Source organism: Hemitrygon akajei, chromosome 1, assembly GCF_048418815.1.
Source record: "Hemitrygon akajei chromosome 1, sHemAka1.3, whole genome shotgun sequence".
Classification (NCBI taxonomy): domain Eukaryota; kingdom Metazoa; phylum Chordata; class Chondrichthyes; order Myliobatiformes; family Dasyatidae; genus Hemitrygon; species Hemitrygon akajei.
In genome coordinates, this window is record NC_133124.1 from 176842503 (window position 1) to 176867746 (window position 25244).

The window sequence follows — 25244 nt, forward strand, 5'->3', positions numbered from 1 at the left end:
TCCCCTCACACAGTGTGGCACTCACTCCACACCTCCCCTCACACAGTACGGCACTCACTCCACACCTCCCCTCACACAGTGTGGCACTCACCCCACACCTCCCCTCACACAGTGTGGCACTCACTCCACACCACCCCTCACACAGTGTGGCACTCACTCCACACCTCCCCTCACACAGTGTGGCACTCACCCCACACCTCCCCTCACACAGTGTGGCACTCACTCCACACCTCCCCTCACACAGTGTGGCACTCACTCCATAACTCCCCTCACACAGTACGGCACTCACTCCACACCTCCCCTCACACAGTGCGGCACTCACTCCACACATCCCCTCACACAGTGTGGCACTCACTCCACACCTCCCCTCACACTGTGTGGCACTCACTCCACACCACATCTCACACAGTGCGGTGGTCTCTCTTCACCTCCCCTCCCACACCATGGGGCTCCCTCCTCACAGTCCCTCTCACACCACGAACCACTCACCTCACAGTCCCCTCACACAACACTGTGCTTCCTCCTCCCCACCCTTTCCACAACGTGGTGCATCCTCTTCACCACCACCCCCGTTGTACTACCCCCTCAACAGCTCCCCCCACCCCGGAGCGGCATTGCGTGAGTGATTCTGTCTTCTCACTGCACACCCTGCGCCTCCCTCCCCTGAATAGAAGCAATGTGATTTTATTTGTCTGAGTTAACGAGTCTCTAGTTTCTGTTAATATGAATGAACATGATCAGAATGTAGGTGGTAACCTGGGTCTGTGGGACCCAGTGCTGTTTGGAATCCTGCTGTGTAGTTGGTTGCAAAGTTCCCTATATCATTGGCCTTCTTCCCGAGAACCAGAAGGCTCTCTACACCCCCCACCCTGAACCCCCTGCCTACTAGCGCTGTGACCCCTCAGGCTGGCCCGATTGATCGGAAGTGCAGCTCTGAGTATATGACCGTCTCCCCACTGCGAGCAGGGCCCCCACCACCGGGCAGCTCCCGCAGGTTGGTGTACACTGGGTCACACTCCTCCCCCTGTCCAACGGACGTTACTGGTGAAACTTCCTGTGGGATCTGTCTCGTCCTCTGCCTCTCCGTGTCCTGCGGCAGAAATAAAAGCAAATCTCAATTCTGCATCAAACACCATTGAACTGCTCACTCCCCATCACGAAACTAATTCCACCTCTGGATTTACTTCCAAGGACTCTACAACTCAGGTTCTCAATATTTATTACTTATTTGTGTATTGTTACTTTTTATTTTGTATTTCCAGATTGTTATCTTTTGCTCACTAGTTGTTTGCATCAATGATGTGTGGAGATTTAATTGCTTCTGTTTTGTTTTTTAGTTTTTATTATGAATGCCCACAAGAAAATAAATCTCAGGATGGAATGTGGTGACATGTATGCACTTTGATAATAAATCTACTTTAAACTTTGAACACTGAGGACAAAGATATTAAAACGCTGAACACTGGCTAGTGAATAACAGGCTAGAACCCTGCTGTGGGCACAGTCCTCTTGTTCTTTCCCCTCCCCTCCCTCATTTCTTCTCAGTTACTCTCTCCTCCCAATTCCCTGCGAGTCTCCTATCTTTGTCTATTTCATTCATTTACTCTCTTGTTCCTCCTTTTTCTCTCTTTCCACCTCTGCCACCTTATCTCCGTCCCTTTCACTCCCTCCATCTCTCTTTCACACTCCCTCACTTTTGCTCCTTCCCTCCCTCTCATTCACTCACCCATGCTCCTAAACCCCAGGCCATAGTAATCTGTGAGCAATCCCCCCTCAATGTCCCCCCCGCAGCGCTGTGCTCCCGGTGTCCTGCCCTTTACTGGACTGAACTCTGACCTGTACCTGAGGTGTGGTCAAGTGTGCAGTGGAGCTGACGGTCGTGTCCAGGGTCTCCGAGGCTCTCTCCTTGGTCCGTGCATCCCGCCTGGAACAGCAGAAGGTTGGACTAGAGTTACAGAGCATTGTTGTCAGCCAAATCGACACCCCAATCTCACCTCACTGCGACATCCAGACCATTTGATACCCTCAGCACCACTCTGCCCCACCTCCACCTTCCCCCTCCCCAGCTCCCCGCTTTCCCCACCCACTCCCTTCCCTTTTCCCAACCCTCATCCTCCCCACTTCCACCTTCCCATCACCTCAATTAACTCTACTCCACTCAGAGAGAGAGAGAAATATCTGAAAGTTTAATAGTTTCCTTCTTCGTTTGGACGCCTCACCTCTGGTGCTGACAACTGACCACTGATCGAAACACAAAAACACAACTGCAGATGCTGTGGATCAAAGAATACGTACACGACGCTGGAAGAACTCAGCAGGTCAGGCAGTATCCATGAGAAAAGAGTAGCCAATGTTTCGGGCCGAGATCCTTCATCAGGAATGGGGGTGGGGACAAGAGGGCCGAAGCCCAGTAATAGAGATAGGGGAGGGGGTAGGGCCTAGAGGCGCCAGGTGGAAAACCAATCAGAGGAAAGATAAAAGGGGAGGGGGAGGGGATAAGCATGAAAGAACTGTAGAGATAAAGAAGCAGAAAGATGAAAGGGGAGAGAGACAGAGAGGGAGCTCGGATAGGGGAAGGGGTGGGGGAGGGAATTACTGGAAATTAGAGAATTCAATGTTCATACCACCAGGCTGGAGGCTACCCAGACGGTAGATGAGATGTTGCTCCTCCAACCTGAGTTTGGCCTCATCATGGCAGTAGAGGAGGCCATGTATGGACATATCTAGATGGGAATGAGAGGCAGAGTTGAAGTTTGATGCCCTCACCCGCATCTCCTCCACTTCCCGCACTTCAGCCCTTAACCCAACCTCCCGTCACCACAACAGGGACAGGGTTCCCCTTGTCCTCACCTACCATCCTGCCAGCCTCCGGATCCAACACATTATCCTCCGCAACTTCCGCCACCTTCAACAGGACCCCACCACCAAACACATCTTTCCCTCTCTACCCCTCTCAGCTTTTCGCAGGGATTGTTCCCTCCGCGACTACCTGTTCCACACATCCCTCCCCACAGAACTCCCACCCGGTACTTATCCCTGCAAGCACAAATGCTACACCTGCCCCCACACCTCCCCCCTTACCACCATTCCGGGCCCCAGACAGTCCTTCCAGGTGAGGCAACACTTCACCTGTGAGTCTGCTGGAGTCGTCTATTGCATCCGGTGCTCCCGGTGCAGCCTCCTCTACATCGGCGAGACCCGACGCAGATTGGGGGACCGCTTCGTCGAGCACCTACGCTCCGTCCGTCACAACAGACAGGACCTCCCAGTTGCCACCCAACTCTGCCTCTCATTCCCATCTAGATATGTCCATACATGGCCTCCTCTACTGCCATGATGAGGCCAAACTCAGGTTGGAGGAGCAATACCTCATCTACCGTCTGGGTAGCCTCCAGCCTGGTGGTATGAACATTGAATTCTCCAGGTTCCGGTAATTCCCTCCCCCTCCCCCTATCCCAGGTCTCTCTCTGCCTCTCTCCCCTTTCAACTTTCTGCTCCTTTATCTCTACAGTTCTTTCATGCTTATCCCCTCCCCCCTTTATCCTTCTTCCGATTGATTCTCCACCTGGCGCCTCTAGCCCTTCCCCCTCCCCTATTTCTATTACTGGACTTCGGCCCCCTCTTTCTCCTCATTCCTGATGAAGGGTCTCGTCCTGAAACGTTGGCTACTCTTTTCTCACGGATGCTGCCTGACCTTCTGAGTTCTTCCAGCGTCGTGTACGTATTCTTTGACCACTGATCAAGGTGTGACTACCCAAGCGCTGTGTGACCACGGGATGATAAGGACCAGACTGGAAGGCAGGGAATTCCCAGTCTCCCTCATCGTGCTTTTGGATCTGGAGCTCCCTTTGTTTAGGTTGGTTTATTTTATCATGTAGGTTTAGTATAACATACAGACGCCATGGACATCCTCCCCGTGACAACGTGGATTCCTTCGGGTGCTCTAGTTTCCTCCTACATTCTAAAGACGTACCAGTTAGTAGCTCAATTGGTCATTATAAATTGTCCTGTGATCAGCTCGGGTTTGGGAATGAAAGGCCTGTTCCGTGGTGTGTTTCTTAATAAATTAATTTGTCATGTCTGTAATGTACAGTGCTGCTGCTAATTGCCATAACATATACAGTGCCTATAAAAACTATTCACCCCCTCTTGGATGTTTTCATGTTTTCTTGTTTTACAACATTGAATCACAATGGATTCAATTTGCCTTTTTGACTGAGCAACAGAAAAGGACTCTTTCATGTCAAGATGCAAAACAGATCTCTACAAAGTGTTCTAAATTAATTACAAATATAAAACACAAAATAATTGATTGCATAAGTATTCACCCCGTATAATGTGATACACCAAATCATGACTGGTCCAGCTTATTGGTTTTCGAAGTCACATAATTAGTTAAGTGGAGATCTGTTTTTGGAGACCTGTGTACTGTCAAGATATTTCAGTTGATTGTAGTATACAGCCTCTAAAATGTATTCACACCCCCATCCCATAAGTTTTCATGTTTCATTGTTTTCCAACATTGAATCACATGGTTTTAATTTGTCTTTCTTGACACTGATCAATACTGTTTTTATTGTCAAGATGAAAACAGATCTCTACAAAATTACAAATATAAAACACAAAATAACTGATTGCATAAATATTCACCCCCCCCCCACTTTATAATGACCACCAAATTATCACTGGTGCAGCCAATTAGTTTCTGCAGTCACATAATTAGTTAAATGGAAACCTGTGTGCTGTCAGGGTGTTTCAATTGATTGTGGTAAAAATACACATTTAACTGGTCGCTCCAACTGCTGGTGAGTCAGTATCCTGGCAAAAACTACTCCATGAAGACAAAAGAACACTCCAAGCAACTTTGTGACAAGCTTATTGAAAAGCACAAGATAAAAGAAGATGGATAAAAGAACATTTCCATGTCACTGAATATCCTTTGGAGAACAGTTAAGTTAATCATCAAGAAATGTAAAGGATATGGCACAGCTGTAAATCTGCCTCAGCAGGCCATCCTCAAAAACCTGAGTGACTGTGCAAGAAGGGGACTAGTGAGGAAGGCCATCAAGAGACCTGTGACAACTCAGGAGGAGTTGCAAGCTTCAGTGGCTGAGATAGGAGAGACTGCGCAAACAACAACTGTTGCCCAGGTGCTTCACCAGTCCCAGCTTTATGGGAGAGTGGAAAAGAGAAAGCTACTGTTGAGAAAAGCTCACATGAAATCTCAGCTAGCATTGGCCAGAAGGCATGTGGGAGTCTCTGAAGTCAGCTGGAAAAAGGTTCTATGGTAGATTGAAAGCAAAAGTGAGCTTGGTGGCCATCAGACTAAATGCTATGTTTGACATAACCCCAAAACTGAACATCAGAAATCACCAACCCTACCATGAAACATGGTGGTGGCTGCAACACGCTGAGGGGATGCTTCACTGCAGCAAGCCCTGCAAGGCTTGTGAAGGTAGAGGGTAAAATGAATGCAGCAAAATACAGGAAAATCCTCATTTCCCAGGAGAACTGGGACATGGGAGAAGATTTGTTTTCCAGCAAGACAATGACTCCAAGCATAAAGCCAAAGCCACACAGGAATGGCTTAAAAACAACAAATGTAATGTCAAGTCAGAGTCCAGACCTCGTTCCACTTGAGAGTTAGTGGCCGGACTAGAAAGGGATTTTCACTCATGATCCCCATGCAATCTGACGGAGCTTGAGTAGTTTTTTAAAGAAGAATGGGGAAAAATCAGAGCGTCCAAATGTGCAAAGCTGGAAGAAACCTATCCACTTGAGAGTTAGTGGCCGGACTAGAAAAGGGATTTTCACTCATAATCCCCATGCAATCTGACGGAGCTTGAATAGTTTTTTAAAGAAGAATGGGGAAAAATCAGAGCGTCCAAATGTGCAAAGCTGGAAGAAACCTATCCACACGGACTCAAGGCTGTCAATGTTGCCAAAGGCCCATCTGCTAAATACTGACATGAAGAGCGTGAATTCTTATGCAATCACTTATTTTGTGTTTTACATTTGTAATTAATTTCGATCACTTAGTAGAGGTCTGTTTTCACTCTGACATGTGAAAGTCTTTCTGTCAATCAGTGTCAAATAAAGCCAAATTAAATCTACTGTGATTCAATGTTGTAAAACAATATAACATGAAAACTTCCAAGGAGGGGTGAATACTTTTTATAGGCACTGTATACCACCAGCATGTAGGATGTAACAATGAACGTGAATGTTTGTTGGCTCCCAGTCAGTAAGGGAGATGGACAGGAACAGATGCAGACCCGATCGAAGCAGTCACCCACAGGCAGACAACAGAGGGTAGGGTTTGAAAAGAAGCTGAATATTCCTCAGCCAGGATTTCACAGATTGAGGTGTTTGAGGCTACCTCCTCCCTCAATTCTAACCAATTTTTAGCAGGAGTGCCATCAAGAGTATCCTGACCACCTGCATTACTGTCTGGTACAGCAATTGGAAAGATGTTAACCAGGACCCTTAGGATTGTCAAAGATCCTTCCCATCCGTCTCACAACCTCTTTGACCATCTTTGCCCCCTCCAATCCCCACCATCAGGCAGGAGGAACCGTAGCATTATGAGAAGGACTGTGAGGAAGGGAAACAGCTTCTTCCCCACTACTGAACTCCCTGACACCACCCAGGTCTCATCACTTATGAAGTGTTGTTAATGCACCTTATGATCAATGTTAATCTTACAGAATATATTTAATTATTTGTTAATTTATTTGGTAATGTTGTTTTATGTGCTGTGTGTGTGTTATATGCACTGTTTTGTATACCCTGGTCCAGGGAACGTTGTTTCATTTCATGGTATAAATGTATACAATTGAAACGACAATAAAACTGAACTTGAACGTTCATCTGGACTTACTTCTGGATGTACCTGGAGATGAAGAACCCAGCCAGTAGCATACTGAGAATGACATTGCTCGTGAGTAACACTGTGGTCCAAACAGCAGAGACTCCACCTGTAACATCAAGCAACAGGACAGCTTCAGAATAGTCCACTATACAAGTCAAACCCTTTCTCATTTATGGACAGGCTACTGCACAGGATCTCAAAAAAGCTGCAGTAAATTCCAAACTCAGCAGCATCACGGGCACTAGCCTCTTCAGTACTGAAATCATCTTCAAAAGTTGAAGCCTCACAAAGACCTTCACCACTCAGGATATGATTTCTTCTCAATGCTTCCATCAAGGAGGAAGTACATCCTGAAGACACACACTCATGTGTGAGGAACAGCTTCATCCTCACTGCCACTGCCTCACCATTCTTTTCACTTTTTGTTTTGCTCTCCCTTTGCACAACTTATTTAATTCAATTTACTTTCTATAAATATATATCATGCCTATAAAAAGTATTCATCCTTTATTGTTTTACAACACAGATTCACTGTGGATTTAATTTGGCTTTTTTGACACTAATCCATAGAAAAAGACTCTTTCATGTCAAAGCGAAAACGGATCTCTGCAAAGAGATATAAAGAAATTGCAAATTCAAAACACAAAATATTTTATTGCATAAATGTTCACCCCTCTTTAACAATGGCACACCAAATCATCACTGGTGCAGCCAATTGCTTTTAGAAATCACATAATTAGGATTACACATAAATGGAGATTTGTTTTTGGAGACCTATGTACAGTCAAGGTGCTTTCATTCATTGTGGTAAAAATACACCTGTGTCAGGAAGGTCCACCTGCTTGTGAGTCAGGGGGCTGGCAAAAACTACACCATGAAGTCAAAAGAATGCTCCAAGCAACTCCCTGATAGGGTTATTGAAAAGTACAAGTCAGGAGTAGGATACAAGAAAATTTCCAAGTCACTGACTATCCCTTGGAGAAGAGTTAAGTCAGTCATTGAGAAATGGAAAGAATATGGCACAGCTGTACATCTGCCTGGAGCAGGCTGTCTTCAAAAAGTGAGTAACCGTGCAAGAAGGGGACTAGTGAGGAAGGCCACCAAGAGACCTACGACAGCTCTGGAGGAGTTACAAGCTTCAGTGGCTGTGATAGGAGAGATTGTGCATACAACAACCGGGTACTTCACCAGTTTCAGCGTATGGGAGAACGGCAAACAAAGGCCACTTTTGAAAAGAAACTCACATGAAACCACAGCTAGAGTTTGCTGGAAGGCATGTGGGAGACTCTGAAGTCAGGTAGAAGAAGGTTCTATCGTGTGATGAAACCAAAATTGAACATTTTGGCCATCAGAATCAATGCTATTGTTGGCGTAAGCCAGACACTGCACATCATGATACGCACCATCCCCACAGTGAAACATGGCAGTGCCTGCATGACGCTGTGGGGATGCTTCACTGCAGCAGGCCCTGGTAGGTTTGGAAGGCAGAGGGTAAAATCATTGCAGCAAAGTACAGGGGAATCCTGTTGGAAAACCTGATGCAGTCTGCTAGAGAACTGGGACTGGGAAGAAAATTTCTTGTCCAGCAAGACAAAGACCCCAAGCATAAAGCCAAAGCTACACAGGAATGGCTTAAAAACAACAATGTTCATGTCCTGTTGTGGCAAAGTCACAGTATGGACCTCAATCTAATTGAGAATTTATGGCTGGACTGGAAAAAGGCAGTACAATTGTGATCCCCATGAAGTCTGACAGAGCAAGAGCAGTTTTGTAAAGGAGAACAGGGAAAAATTGCACTGTTCAGAGGTGCAGAGCTGAAAGAGACCGATACACACAGACTCAAGCCTGTAATTGCTGCCAAAGGTGCATCTACTAAATACTGAGTTGAAGGGGGTGAATACTTACGCAATCACTTATGTTGTGTTTTATATTTGTAACTAATGTACATTACTTTGCAGAGATCCATTTTCACTTTGACACGTAAGTTTTTTTCTGTTGATTAGTGTCAAAAAGCCAAATTAAATCCACTGTGATTCAATATTGTACAATAATAAAACATGAAAACTTTCAGGGGGTGAATACTTTTTATAGGCACTATATGTAGTTCTCTTTGTAATTTATAGATATTGTACTGTACATTGCCATGTAGTCTTGCTGCAGAACAACACATTTGTCAGCATGTGCCGGTGATATTGGACCTGATTCTGATGTAATATCCAGGACATTCGGCTTTTCAGTGCCAACGGCAGTGGGAGAGAGAGATCCATGTATTCATTTCCAATTTTACTTGGGCTTTGTCCTTTACACATTGAGAGAAAAACCTAAATCCTTGGATGAAGGCAGTGGGGTCTTAAAGGAGAGTGGAGAGTGTGATTCCCATTTCACCATCTCAATGTGTTCCTCAGCTTGTGATCTGGTCCCAACGGAAGCAGGGCAGCAGTCTGTACACAGCAAGATCCCATGACTAGCAATGTGACAATGACCATTATTCATTAGTCAACCTCACCTGTCATCCACAGGGAAACTGCGAACATGACCTCTCCATGCTGGTTTCGGACAGTACAGAAGGCGGTCACATCCTCCTCTCCCTCGTCCACACCCAAGATCAGCGAGCCAGTCACCAGTTGCCCGTCTGCCACCTGCCACGTCTGGAAACGACCGTGTGTCTGGTTCCCGCTGAGGTTGGCGAGGGGGAGGTGCCAGGTGAGCTCTCCGGGTGGGTTTGATCTGGCCGCGCACACACATGAGATGACCTCGGGAGTCCGAGTGCATCCTGAGTCCCGAGAAATCTCAGGCTTATCTGGGAATAAACAGGCAGGAGATGTTGGTAGCACTGATATATTGTAATGGTCCAGTGTTATTCTGAAGCATCAGCTGTCCTCTGTGGGACACCCCTTTCCATTCTCTGTAAACTGAGGCTGTCTCCATTTTGATGCATTGGATCCCCCTCCTCCACATTCAGAGATGCTCTTCTGCATATCACTGCTGTAACGTGTGATTGTTTGAGTTACTGTCGCCTTCCTGTCAGATTGAACCAGTCTGGCTTTTCTCCTCTGACCTTTCCCATTAACAAAGTGCTTTGCCCACAGAACTGCCACTCACTGGGTTTCATTGTGTTTGTTTTTCATACCATTCTCTGTAAACTCTAAAGTCTATTGTGCGTGAAAACTCCACACGATCAGCAGTTTCTGCAAACATCAGGCTCTTGAACAGAAGTGGATAGTTACACCCATTTAAGTACTCTGTATATCGCTATTTCATGCTCGTTATTTATGAAGATTGATTTATATCTGCATTTGCACAGTTTGTTTACAGTTAACAGTTCCTGATCTTTACAATTTACAGTTACAGTTCTACAGATTTCCTAAGTCTGCCTGCAGAGAAGAAATCTCAGGTTTGTATGTGGTGACGTGTATGTACTCTGATAATAAGTTACTTTGAACTTTGTACTCAAACCACCCTGTCTGGCACCAACAATCATTCCATGGTTAAAGTCACTTAGATCATATTCCCTCCCCATTCCAATATTTGGTGTGACCAACAACACAATCTCCTAACCATGTTGACATGCTTTTATGCATTGAGTTGCTGCCCCAGGATTCGCTGATAAGATATTTGCATTGTTGAGCAGGTGTACAGGTACTTAATAAAGTGGCCACTGAGTGTGTATTGCGTATCGAAGGATAAATAGTCCACTGACTTTGTATTTGTATTTAGAGATGTAGCAATGCATCCACTTACATTTCACACTGAGGGTGATGGCCCTCTCCTCTGTCCCGTGTTCATTCTCCGCCACACACTCATAGACTCCGGCCTGCTGGGGTGTCACCTGCGGAAACTCCAGCCACAGTTCATTGCTGGAACTTGTTGTGTTCAGTGTGACACCGAGATGTCTCCATATCAGGTTAGACACTGGGAAACTCTGCACTGAGCAGAGGATCGATGTAGCAATCCCTTCCTTTATATTCACCCAGGAATTGTTCACGTTGTTGGGAGAAGTGATTGAGAGATTTTGTGGGGCATCTAATAAAGACAAATAAAGAACAATCTGTATATCCAACCTTTCTTTATCACACCTGCTCTGTCATCCAGACAGCATCCTCTTCTTCACCCTCTCCAAAGCCTCTCCACCTTTCCCATAATGCGGTGAACAGAACTGAATGCAATAGTTCACATGGGGTCTAACTGAAACTTTATTCACCTTTAACATAACTTCTCAACTCCAGAACTTATAAAGGCAAACATGCCTTACACCTTCTCTCCCAGCCTATCAAACTGTTGGGAACTATGAACTCAGATCCCCAGATTCCTCTGATCAGCAACATTGTTAAGGGTTCTGCCATTGACTGTTCCTGTCACTTTACACTTGATCTTCCAAACTGCAACACCTCACACTTACTTCAATTAGATAGATAGATAGATAGATAGATAGATACTTTATTCATCCTCATGGGGAAATTCAACATTTTTTCCAATGTCCCATACACTTGTTGTAGCAAAAACTCATTACATACAATACTTAACTCAGTAATAATATGATATGCATCTAAATCACTAACTCAAAAAGCATTAATAATAGCTTTAAAAAAAAAAAAAGTTCTTAAGTCCTGGCAGTTGAATTGTAAAGCCTAATGGCATTGGGGAGTATTGACCTCTTCATCCTGTCTGAGGAGCATTGCATCGACAGTAACCTGTCGCTGAAACTGCTTCTCTGTCTCTGGATGGTGCTATGTAGAGGATGTTCAGGGTTTTCCATAATTGACCGTAGCCTACTCAGCGCCCTTCGCTCAGCTACCGATGTTAAACTCTCCAGTACTTTGCCCACGACAGAGCCCGCCTTCCTTATCAGCTTATTAAGACGTGAGGCGTCCTTCTTCTTAATGCTTCCTCCCCAACACGCCACCACAAAGAAGAGGGCGCTCTCAACAACTGACCTATAGAACATCTTCAGCATCTCACTGCAGACATTGAATGACGCCAACCTTCTAAGGAAGTACAGTCGACTCTGTGCCTTCCTGCACAAGGCATCTGTGTTGGCAGTCCAGTCTAGCTTCTCGTCCAACTGTACTCCCAGATACTTGTAGGTCTTAACCTGCTCCACACATTCTCCATTAATGATCACTGGCTCCATATGAGGCCTAGATCTCCTAAAGTCCACCACCATCTCCTTGGTCTTGGTGACATTGAGACGCAGGTAGTTTGAGTTGCACCATATCACAAAGTCCTGTATCAGTTTCCTATACTCCTCCTCCTGTCCATTCCTGACACACCCCACTATGGCCGTGTCATCAGCGAACTTCTGCACATGGCAGGACTCCGAGTTATATTGGAAGTCAGATGTGTACAGGGTGAACAGGACCGGAGAGAGTACGGTTCCCTGTGGCGCTCCTGTGCTGCTGACCACTGTGTCAGACCTACAGTCTCCCAACCGCACATACTGAGGTCTATCTGTCAAGTAGTCCACTATCCAATCCACCATGTGAGAGTCTACTCCCATCTCCGTTAGTTTGTGCTTTAAGATCTTGGGCTGGATGGTGTTAAAGGCACTAGAGAAGTCAAGGAATGTAATCCTCACAGCACAACTGACCCCATCTAGGTGAGAGAGTGATTTGTGCAGCAAATACGTGATAGCATCCTCCACTCCCACCTTCTCCTTATACGCAAACTGAAGCGGATCCCGGGCGTGCCTGGTTTGTGGCCTCAGATTCTGTATTATCAGCCGCTCCATGGTCTTCATCACGTGCGACGTCAAGGCAACAGGTCTGAAGTCATTCAACTCCTTTGGTTGTGGTTTCTTCGGTACCGGGACAATACAAGATGTTTTGTATTCTCCATCTCCATCTGCCACTTCTCTGCCCCATCTGCAACTGATCTCTATCCCGCCTAATCTTTTGGCAACATTATTCACTGTCCACAATAACACCAGTTTAGGAAATGGTAAATTAAACGGACACACAAGCCAGGATGCCCACAAGAAGAAGGAACTTTCTCCATCCTCACAACTTCTCCAATCTGTCGAAAGCTTCAGAACAACAACTCACCATAAACTCAGCATGGCGATGTGGGCACCGGAGATATAGGTGGGTGAGGGAGGTTGGATTTGTGGGATATCAAGGTCAGTTCTTGCCTTGAGGCGCATCAGGCAGCACAATTTTCCATTTCCGTAGCATATGTTTGCTCAAACCAACACGGACTGATGGAAAGCGTGCAAGGAGCTGGCCGGATTCACACTCGGGACTAGTTGCTGATGCCCCTACAGCGACGTCCCACTCAGTAGGTTAATGCTCATTGTAAATTTTCCTGTGATTAGGCTAGGATTAAACTGGGGAATTGCGGGGCGGTGTGGCTCGAAGGCCTGGAGGGGGCTTTTCAGTACTGTATCTCAATAAACAAATAAATAGATTTAGAGGGAACTCTTGGCCTAAGACCACCCACTCACATTCCACAGTGAGGGCTATTTCCCTCTCCAAACACCAGCCACAGCTTGTTGCTGGAACTTGTTGTGCTCAGTGTCACCCCGAGATGTCTCCACCTCAGGTTCAGTGCTGGGAAACTCTGGTCGGAGCAGAGGATCGATGTAGGAATCCCTTCCTTCATATTCACCCAGGAATTGTTCACGCTGTTGGTAGAAGTGACTGAGAAATTCTGTGGGGCATCTAAGGACAAACCAATGGTTAACAGTGGAACAGTTTTGAGGCAATAGAAGATCATAAATCAGTTTTGAAAGCGAGCTGGGCCTGTTGGGACATGTCTGCGGAGCAAGAGATCACAGAGTGAGTTGGAGACAGTTCCATGCGGAGTGTTTGATGCTCTGGGCCAACTCACTGGAATTTACAAGCATGAGGTGGAATCTCATTGAAACATATCGAACATTGAAAGTTTTTACTGGGACGATGTGGAGATAATGTTTCCTATAGTGTGTATGTTGAGGGCCAGAGGGAACAGCCTCTGAACAGATGGATGTCCATGTAGAATGAAGATGAGGAGGCATTTCTTTAGCCAGAGGGTGGTGAATCTGTGTAATTCATTGCCACAGACGGTTGTGGAGGGTGCCATTGGGTATATTTAATAGCTTCTTGCTTAGGGTGTCAAATATTATGGAGAAGACCAGAGACTGGGTTTGAGGGGGATAACAACTCAGCCATGATTGAATTTGTGTAGCAGAGTCGATGGGCCGAGTGGCCTAATTCTGCTCCGATGTCACATGGTCCATGGTTCATGTGGTGGCTGCAATTACCGGCCGCGCCATCAGCCGGGCATATTAAGTATCCTGTAGCTGCCCATCCTCCTGATAATCTGGCAAATGCCTGAGCTGTTACATTTCACCAGCCTGAGTAGAGCGGGCTGGATAACTGGATTGTGCCATTCTGCTACAGCCAGAGGGTTCTCTGGAGCTGCGTCATTTATGCCGTATCTTTTTAAGGAGAGGAATGTTTTCCCTCCCCGGCAATTTACTATGGACTGGCCAGCATCGAATATAAACCCGCAGTCAGGAGATGATGGTGTCACTTGGTTTGAGGAGTATTTATTATGTTGTAATAAATTTTGTTCTGTTCAGCTGATTCAAGTTTGGACTCTGGGACTGTTCTGTTGAGTATGTAAATATTTTGGGTAAATAAAACCCCCTTTTTTTCACCTTTACCTACTCTGCCAGTTTTATGCTTACCCTGGTCCTTCACAGATGTGGCAGCGGTGGGGTCAGCAGTAGGAGGTGCAGGAAAGGTGTTTTGAATTTTTTTTCCAACGTGAAGAAAGCAGTAGGAGGAGGGAAAACACCGGCCGATCGAGAGCAGCAGCTGGAGTTGGGGAGCAGTCTGAAGCTGAAGCAGAAGGTGGGGCCAGGTCCTCAGAAATAGAGGAGCCCCGGGAGCCCACTATTATCGACCAGGCCAATATTCTTCACACGTATATGGGGCAGCAGCAGGTACGAGATGCCCAGTTGGTGAGGCCAAGAGCAGCGATTTAAAGCACTGCAGCCCCAGTTCAATCTGCTCCAGTCAGAGGAGCTGGCCCACACCCCTCCAACATGTGATCAACCTTCTGGTAAGACAGATACTGTGGGGTCAGATGTTGGTTCAGACACAGGCCCCCCTCCTGCCCAGGTAAACTTTGGGGTCTCCCATGAGGATGGCTCTACAGCAGTACACTTGAGATCAACTCAGGAGCCAAAGCTTCAGCAGCTGACTGCTACTGATGATATTGAACATTTTCTTGTCACTTTTGAGAGAATAGCAACAGCATGCAGATGGCCAATTGGAGATTGGGCCTTTAGGCTCATTCCATTATTGACAGGCAAAGCTAGGAATGCCTATGTTCATATGGACATTGATGATGCTGCAGACTATGAGGAAGTTAGAAGGTCTATTACAAAAAAATGATATAGATCCAGAAACCTACAGACAGAGATTGAACCAAATGAAGGCCCAAAAGAACTATATGTCAGGTTAAAGAAGCTTTATAGGAAGCGGGTTGACCTGAAGAGGAAGACAGTGAATGAAATTGGAGAAGTTACTGCCCTGGAACAATATCTGAGAATGCTTTCCCCTGAGCTACAGGTCTGGATTAAGGAGCACAACCCTGCAACGGCCGTAGAAGCAGCTGGCCTAGCTGATGTGTTTGTTGCTGCCCGACGGAAGAAGCAGCATGGAGCTTCTCTGCCTGGAAGTTAACTAAGGATCACAAATGGCCAGGTGTCTCCCGGTCAGTACAAAGGGTGGATTCAGCCGGGGGTAAGGCTCCTGTAAAGGAGAAATCTACAAAGGTTAACTCATTTTCTAGATCTTTCAAGAGACTTATTGGTTACATGTGTGGTGAAGATGTTTACCATCCCTTCCAGGTTTAGTTTCAATTTCAACATTATAAAAAGGAAGTTCACTGAGAGGTTGGGTAGATTGTTTGATGTCCTTGGCTTTTGCCCGGGTAAGTGCAACTTTACAGACCTGACCTGGACGTAAAAGATCAAGAAGAACAGGCAAATCCTGACCCAGCACCACCGGAAAGGGGAGATGATCAGCAACCCCTACGTTCAGGAGATAATTCTGGCCTTGCACTTTGATATGAACATCTGCTGTGGGATAAAGCTTGTCATCTCCGTGTACACAACAGATGGGCACAGTCTCAGTCATACACGCACTATGAGGAGGAATGAACTGTCTATGAACAAGGGTCTGGTCACTGCCACTGTCAATAAGTGCCTTTAACTCACAGCCATTCACCTCCACCATGATCTCTCTCTGCGATTGTCGTGGCTCCCTCTTTGACTTCAGATCACCTCTGGGCACATAGCACACCTGATTTGGTTTCAGAGAATTATTGGGGCAGACAAATTTAGTGTGCCCCTCTACACCACACATGTAACCAATAAGTCTCTTGGAAGATCTAGAAAATGAGTTAACCTCAGTAGATTTCACCTTTACAGGAGCCTTACCCCCCACTGAATCACCCTTTGTACTGTCCGGGAGACACCTGGCCATTTGTGATCCTTAGTTAACTTCCAGGCAGTGAAGCTCCACGGCTGCTTCTTCCGTCTGGCAGCAACAAACACATCAGCTAGGCCAGCTGCTTCTACGGCCGTTGCAGGGTTGTGCTCCTTAATCCAGACCTGTAGCTCAGGAGAAAGCATTCTCAGATATTGTTCCAGGGCAGTAACTTCTCCAATTTCATTCACTGTCTTCCTCTTCAGGTGAACCCACTTCCCATAAAACACCTTTCACCTGACATATAGTTCTTTTGGGCCTTCATCTGGTTCAATCTCAAGGCTGGAAATCTCCGTCTGTAGGTTTCTGGATCTATATCATTTTTTTGTAATAGCCCTTCTAACTTCCTCATAGTCTGTAGCATCATCAATGTCCATATGAACATAGGCATTCCTAGCTTTTCCTGTCAATAATGGAATGAGCCTAAAGGCCCAATCTCCAATTGGCCATCTGCATGCTGTTGCTATTCTCTCAAAAGTGACAAGAAAATGTTCAATATCATCAGTAGCAGTCAGCTGCTGAAGCTTTGGCTCCTGAGTAGATCTCAAGTGTACTGCTGTAGAACCATCCTCATGGGAGACCCCAAAGTTTACTTGGGCAGGAGGGGGGCCTGTGTCTGAACCCACAACATCTGCCCCCACAGTATCTGTCTTACCAGAAGGTTGATCAAATGTTGGAGGGGTGTGGGCCAGCACCTCTGACTGGAGCAGATTGAACTGGGGCTGCAGTGCTTTAAATCGCTGCTCTTGCCCTCACCAACTGGGCATCTCGTATCTGCTGCTGCCCCATCTACGTGTGAAGAATATTGGCCAGGTCGATAATAGTGGGCTCCCGGGGCTCCTCTATTTCTGAGGACCTGGCCCCACCTTCCGCTTCAGCTTCAGACTGCTCCCCAACTCCAGCTGCTGCTCTCGATCGGCCGGTGTTTTCCCTCCTCCTACTGCTTTCTTCACGTTGGAAAAAAAATTCAAAACACCTTTCCTGCACCTCCTACTGCTGACCCCACCACTGCCACATCTGTGAAGGACCAGGGTAAGCATAAAACTGGCAGAGTAGGTAAAGGTGAAAAAAATAGGGGTTTTATTTACCCAAAATATTTACAAACTCAACAGAACTGTTCTAGACTCCAATCTTGAATCAGCTAAACAGAACAGAACTTGGTTACAACATAATAAATACTCCTCAGACCAAGTGACACCATCATCTCCTGACTGTGGGTTTATGTTCAATGCTGGCCAGTGCATAGTAAATAGCAGGGGTGAGAAAACATAAATGAAGCAGCTCCAGAGAACCCTCTGGCTGTAGCAGAATGGCACAATTCAATTATCCAGTCCCCTCTACTTCCGCCGGTGTAATGCAACAGCTCAGTCGTTTGATCTGGAAGGTTGAACTGAGGACAACTCGGTGAATCGGGTGGTTGGGAGTGGAGGAAGGACGGCAGTTGACTAAACAACTAAATTGTGAATGGACGGAGGATGGCAGGGGGAACTGATGATTTGGGAAGTGAGTTAGAGATGGAGGTTGGCGGGAAAGAGGAATGGAGTGGAAAAAGCAAGAAAAGAAAACAGAGGTATGAGATGTCAAACTCTGAGGAGTCAGGGGATGACTGAAGCAGACAATAGACAATAGGTGCAGGAGTAGGCCATTCGGCCCTTTGAGCCAGCACCGCCATTCAATGTGATCATGTCTGATCATCCACAATCAGTATCCTGTTCCTGCCTTCTCCCCGTATCCCTTGACTCCACTATCTTTAAGAGCTCTATCTAACTCTTTCTTGAAAGCATCCAGAGAATTGGCCTCCACTGCCTTCTGAGGCAGGGGATTCCATAGATCCACAACTCTCTGGGTGAAAAAGTTTTTCCTGAACTCTGTTCTAAATGGCCTACCCCTTATTCTTAAACTGTGGTCTCTGGTTCTGGACTTCCCCATCATCAGGAACATGTTTCCTGCCTCTAGCGTGTCCAATCCCTTAATAATCTTATATGTTTCAATCAGATCCCCTCTCATCCTTCTAAATTCCAGTGTATACAAGCCCAGTCGCTGCCATCTTTCAACATATGACAGTCCCGCCATCCCAGGAATCAACCTCGTAAACCTATGCTGCGCTCCCTCAATAGCAAGAATATTCCTCCTCAAATTTGGGGACCAAAACTGAACACAATACTGCAGGTGTGGTCTCACCAGGGCCCCGTACAACTGCAGAAGGACCTATTTATTCCTATACTCAACTCCCCTTGTTATGAAGGCCAACATGCCATTAGCTTTCTTCAATGCCTGCCATACCTGCATGCTGATTTTCAGTGACTGATGTACAAGAACACATTGTACTTCCCCTTTTCCTAACTTGACACCATTCAGATAGTAATCTGCCTTCCTGTTTTGCCACCAAAGTGGATAACCTCACATTTATCCACATTATACTGCATCTGCCCATTCACCCAACCTGTCCGAGTCACCCTGCATTCTCCTAACATCCTCCTCATATTTCACTCTACTACCCAGCTTTGTGTCATCTGCAAATTTGCTAATGTTACTTTTAATCCCTTCATCTAAATCATTAATGTATATTGTAAATAGCTGTGGTCCCAGCACCGAGCCTTGTGGTACCCCACTAGTCACTGCCTGCCATTCTGAAAAGGACGCGTTAATCCCTACTCTTTGTTTCTTCTCTGCCAACCAATTTTCTATCTGTGTTAGTACCCTACCCCCAATACCATGTGCTCTAATTTTGCCCACTAATCTCCTACATGGGACCTTATCAAAGGCTTTCTGAAGGGCCAGGTATACTACATCCACAGGCTCTCCCTTGTCAATTTTCATAGTTACATCCTCAAAAAATTCCAGAAGATTAGTCAAGCATGATTTCCCCTTTGTAAATCCATGCTTACTTGGACTGGTCCTGTTACTGCTATCCAAATGTGCCGCTATTTCATCTTTTATATTTGACTCCAGCATCTTTCCCACTACTGATGTCAGGCTAACTGGTCTATAATCCCCTGTTTTCTTTCTCCCTCCTTTCTTAAAAATTGGGATAACATTAGCTACCCTCCAATCTTCAGGAACTGATCCTGGATCTATACAGCATTGCAAAATAATTACCAGTGCATCCACGATTTCTAGAGCCACCTCCTTAAGTACCATGGGATGCAGACCATCAGGCACTGGGGATTTATCAGCCTTCAGTCCCATCAGTCTACCCAACACCATTTTCTGCCTAATGTGAATTTCCTTCAGTTCCTCCATTACCCTAGGTCCTCTGGCCAGTATTACAACTGGGAGATTGTTTGTGTCTTCCCTAGTGAAGACAGATCCAAAGTACCTGTTCAACTTGTCTGCCCCATGTCCTTGTTCCCCATAATAAATTCACCCATTTCTGCCTTCAAGGGCCCAACTTTGGTCTTAACTAATTTTTTCCTCTTCACATACATAAAGAAGCTTTTACTATCCTCCTTTATATTCTTGGCTAGCTTACCTTCATAGTTCATCTTTTCTCCCCGTATTGCCTTTTTAGCTATCTTCTGTTGCTCTTTAAAGGTTTCCCAATCCTCTGGCTTCCCGTTCATTTTTGCTATGTTATATATCTCTTTTATTTTTAAACTGTCCTTGACTTCCCTCGTTAGCCACGGTCGCTCCCTACTCCCCTTTGAATCTTTCTTTATCTTTGGGAAGAACTGATCCTGTACCTTCTGTATTATTCCCAGAAATACCTGCCATTGTTGTTCCACTGTCATCCCTGCTAGGGTATCCTTCCAGTCAACTTTGGCCAGTTCCTCCCTCATGGCTCCATAGTCCCCTTTGTTCAACTGGAATACTGACACTTCCGATTTTCCCTGCTCCCTCTCAAATTGTAGAATAAAAGTTATCATATTATGGTCACTACCTCCTAATGCTGTAGGATAGCAAAACAATGGAAAGAATATGAGATTAAAGCAATTATAAAACTGAGCCTTTTGGTGATTGGAACCTGATTCATTTGATGAAGATGATCAACAAACTTACTGGCGAGGTCAAAAGAGCAAAGGTATTACGAAATGGATCGAAATTAGTGATTTGTCGGGATAGTGCTCAGCAAGACAAAGTGATAAGATTAAATAAAATAGACAGAAGAAAAGTACAATGTTCAATACCCAACAATAGAAAGTGGACTAGAGGAGTTATTTCAGGAATACCAACAGAAGTTACTATGGTTGAGATTAAATAGAACATAAAAGGAGCAAAAATTGAGGCCAAACTTTTGAAAGTTACAAGAAAAAGAAACAATTGTGATAGTTTATCAGATATGATTAATTTCGATGAAGAAAAATTGCTGACAAAATTTTATTTCGGGTATATGTGTTATGAAGTCAGAATACATATACCACCGCCTTTAAAATGCTTTAAATGTCAGAAATTCGGGCATATCGCGGCGGTCTGCAGAGGGAAACAAAAATGTGGGAGATGCGCTGGAGAACATGAATATGGGAAATGCGAGGTGGAAGCTCGGCTGAAATGCTGCAATTATGGTGGGGAACACGGTGCAGCTTATCGAGGGTGCAGTAATAGCAAGAAGACAGCTGAGATACAATATGTTAAAGTAACAAGAGATTAGCTATGCAGAGGCAGTGAAAGGAATTGCTGAAAAAGAGAAGGCTATCAAGTGAACAAATATAGGGAATAATAAACCAGTGAACTGTGAGGGCTGTAATGTGATAAATAAGGATACACTAATAATGAGTAGAAAGGATTTCGTACTGTTCATGGTAGATGTAATTAACTGTTTAGTGTTAACAGACAAGAGAACCGAGAAAGTTAAAATTTTAGTCAAGTCTGCAGAAAAATATCTTGGTATTACAGGGCTTAGGTGAGAAGTAGTTAAAGAAACGTTGAATGGAGGATTAAACAGTTCACAGGCAGGGGAGGCAGGATCTTAATGGCAGTATATATATTTTACAACAGAATGCAAGGAGTCTTATCGCAAATAGTCAAGAATTTAAGAAATATGTATCAGAGCTTAAGGAAAAAACCTCAGATTTTATGTATACAAGAAACATGGTTGAAACCACAATTAGATTTTGTTTTACAGCTATTAGGAAGGATAGAAGTAATGACAATGTTGGAGGGGTAGCAATATTTATAACCAGTGGGATGAGGTATAATATAATCAACATAGGGCAGAAATATGTATCAATAACAATCAAAATTTGGATAGGCAGAGAAAGTTTGGTAATAATAAATTATTATAATCCATGTAGAAGATTAAGCAAAGATGCATTAAACACAGTGGGTAGTGGGATGAAAGGGAAAATAATATGGTGTGGGGATTTCAATGGACACAGTAAACTATGGGGATGTAAAAATATTGATGAAAACGGATTAGTGATACAAGAATTTATAGATGATGAAAAATTGGCATGTATAAATAATGGACAAAGTATGAGATTTAACATTTCCCAAAACACAGAATCCACAATAGACTTAAAATTTGTAAGTAGAGAATTGTAAGTAGGGATCAGTACTTGGAATGTATTAAAACAAACTACATTAGGAAGTGATCACTATCCCATACTCACAAAGATTCAGATTAAAATAGAACAAAATAAAGGACCTAGAGTGTCAAGGTGCAAACTAAATAAGGCAGATTGGGAGATATTTCAAAGAAGAAGTGAAGTAAGATGAATAAAGATTTTAGATGAAAATATATTGGATATAGAAGAAATGAATGATAAATTAGTCACAGCAGCAGTTAAAAATTCAGCAGAAGAAACAATTCCAAAACTTAAAGGTAGAGGAAAGAGTTAAAGTGTTCCATGGTGGAATTGTGAATGTAGTAGAAGTATAAAAGTAAGAAAAAAAGCATTTAAAGTGTTAAAAAGACAACATTTGGTAGAAACATTAATACAATATAAAAGAGCACAAGCAGAAGTTTGGAAAATAATCAGACAAGGAAAGCGAGCACACTGGAGACAATATTGTAACAAAATTGGAAAAGAAACTCAACTGTCTGAAATACGGGGCATGATAAGGAAAATGAATGGTATAAGAAGTAGCAAAGAGATTCCTGTGCTAGAAAGCAAGGACAAAATTGCAATTAACAATGTAGAAAAAGCAGAAATATTGGCGAAAACTTTTGTTAGCATACATAGCTTGGAAAATTTGACAGTTGAGGCTAGACAGCAAAGGGAGGAGAGGCTTAAGCAAAATTCAGGAATTACGGGCAAAAGAGCAACATCAGAAGAAGTGCTGTAGACACCTATTAGCAAAACAGAAATAGAAAGGGCTATTATGAATACGCGGCCAACTTCTCCTGGGAAGGACCAAGTCTGGAATATAATGCTGTAGCACTTATCAGGAAGTGCACTTCTAGTTCTGCAGAGACTGTTTAATGATATACGGGGAAGAGGTAAAATACCATCTGCATGGAAACATTCTGCTATTGTTCCAATATTAAAACCTGGTAAAGATTCATCAGACCCAACAAACTATAGACCAATTGCATTAACTTCACAGCTAGGTAAACTTACGGAATGAATAATAATTGATAGGCTTACATACTTTCTAGAAAAAAGAATTTTTATTTCTCCCTACCAAAGCAGTTTTCACAAAAGAAGAACTACCGTAGATTCAATACTTAGCTTGGAATCTGAAATTAGAAAGGCTCAAACAATTAAAGAAATGGTCCTGGCAGTATTCTTCGACAGAGAAAAGGCATATGATATGCTCTGGAAAGAGGGAGTGTTAATTAAATTGAAAGAATTAGGGGTGGAAGGAAAATTATATAACTGGGTTCTAGACTTTCTTTTTGATCAAACAATTCAAGTCAAGGTGGAAGAAGAGTACTCCAGGACATATTCAGTTGAAAATGGAACACCACAAGGTAGTGTCTGCACTCCATTACTATTTACCATAATGATAAATGACATATTTGCGCAAGTTGAACATAGTGTGGGGAAATCCCTATGTGCAGATGATGGGGCTTTATGGGTGAGGGGAAGAAATTTAATTCATATACAAAGGAAAATGTAAGACGCAATTAATAAAGTGGAGGAGTGGGCAAATAAATGGGGTTTCAAATTGTCTCTAAGTAAGTCGCAAGTGATATGTTTCTCAAGAAATCACGAACCAGTTTGCGTGAAATCAAATGAACAAAAATTAGAGCAGATAAAGATAATTCTGTTCCTCGGTTTGTTATTTGATGAGAAACTTATGTGGAAAAAGCAAATTGAGAAAATTGCGAACAAATGTAACAAAATAAACAACTTATTGAGGTGTCTTGCTGGACAGGATTGGAGTACAAGCAGGATATCGTTATTAAATATTTATCAAGTTCTAATAAGGGCTACATTGGATTATGGATGTGCAGTATACATGTCAGCTGCGGAAAGTAATTTAAAAATGCTGGATGTTGAGCGAGCTCAGGCCCTCAGGATATGTAGTGGTGCATCAGCTGTATCAGCCCTTCAAGTCAAAATGGGGGAAATGCCTTTAAGACTTAGAAGAATAAAGCTAATGCTACATTACTGGGTTAACATCATGGGGCATAACTACTCACATCCAGCTAAAGCTATATTGAAAGACTGCTGGGAACATAATAATCCAAATTATAATAGCTTTGGATGGATCGGGGATGCAGCAGCACAAAAATATGGTCTGCACAAAATGGAATATAGCCCTCCAGTTCCATTATCCGATATTCCTCCATGGCTCTTTACAATACATACAGTGGATACAAACCTGCAACAACTTTTTAAAAAAGTAGTCTAACTGTGAAATCAAATTAATAGTACAAGAATATATAGACCTGCATTTTAGAAACAAATTAGTAATATTTACGGATGGCTCCAAAGACCCTAGCTCTGGCCACACAGGTATTGCAGTCTACATTCCTCAGTGCAAAACTAGTATCAGGAAAAGAACATCAAACCATTTATCAGTGTATACAACAGAATTAATGGCAATATTGAGTGAATTATCTTGGTTAGAAGAAAATAATGTGAGAAAGGCTGTAATCTGTTCAGACAGTTTGTCTACATTAACCTCTATCAAATCAAGAAAATCAGAAAGTAGACAGGATATTTTATTGGAGGTTCAATGCAAGTTATATACACTGACCAAAATGGGGTAGAAGTAAGCTTCCTTTGGGTTCCTGCTCATTGTGGTGTGGAGGGTAATGAAAAGTTGACATTATGGACTTCCAGCAAGATGGCAACTGTTTAGCTGTCCCGAACTTTTGCTCCGTCATTTTCCCTACCTTTGCACTATATGTCTCCATTCTTAAACCTTAGTTAGGTATTTTATTAGGTTTCTCTTACTTGCCTGCGAACACATCTATCTTATAATGTCTAACAAAAGTACTAAAACCGGGAAAAAAGAAATTTCTACGGCTTTGCCGGTTGACATTCTCGCTGCTTTGGAACAGCATCGACAAGATATTTTAAAGGAATTTAGAACTTCTTTCAACCAGCTGGATGTCAAATTGGATCGGATCAACGCGAGAGTGGACGAACATGCCGAACATTTATCTTGCATCGACTCGGCTTCTGAAGATTTAAAACGCCGTGTCCAATATCTGGAAACCCTCTGCTCCAGCCTAGAGCAGCAGATTTGTAAGCTTTTTTCCAAAATGGTGGATCTTGAAAACCGTAGCAGATGTTGTAATCTACGAATTCTTGGTTTGCCAGAGGCCACCGAACAGGGCTCTCCCGTGAAATTTTTTTCCGATTTTCTCTGTGAGATTTTTGGGAAGGAATTTCTTCCAACTCCACCTGAGCTTGAAAGAGCACACAGGATCTACGTTCCCCGTGCAACTCTGGGTTCTCGCCCACGGCCGGTAATTTTGTGCTTTCATCAATACCAGGTGAAAAACCGTTTGATTATGGAGTCACGCCGCAGAGGTACTTTTGCTTTTCAAAATACAGTCA

The 25244-nt window shown here is 44.0% G+C and overlaps 1 protein-coding gene across 1 annotated transcript in view; it reads right to left on the reverse strand.

Moving 5' to 3' along the window:
• Window positions 1-901: 901 nt before the first annotated feature.
• LOC140727233 (sialic acid-binding Ig-like lectin 5) overlaps window positions 902-25244 on the reverse strand; it is a 34473-nt gene continuing 10130 nt past the window's right edge. The window contains exons 3-7 of the mRNA XM_073044526.1: window positions 10613-10894; window positions 9378-9671; window positions 6881-6977; window positions 1843-1924; window positions 902-1090 (exon numbers count right to left, since the gene is read on the reverse strand). Of these exons, the coding sequence (XP_072900627.1) occupies window positions 902-1090; window positions 1843-1924; window positions 6881-6977; window positions 9378-9671; window positions 10613-10894 (944 nt within the window). The remainder of the gene's footprint in view (window positions 1091-1842; window positions 1925-6880; window positions 6978-9377; window positions 9672-10612; window positions 10895-25244) is intronic.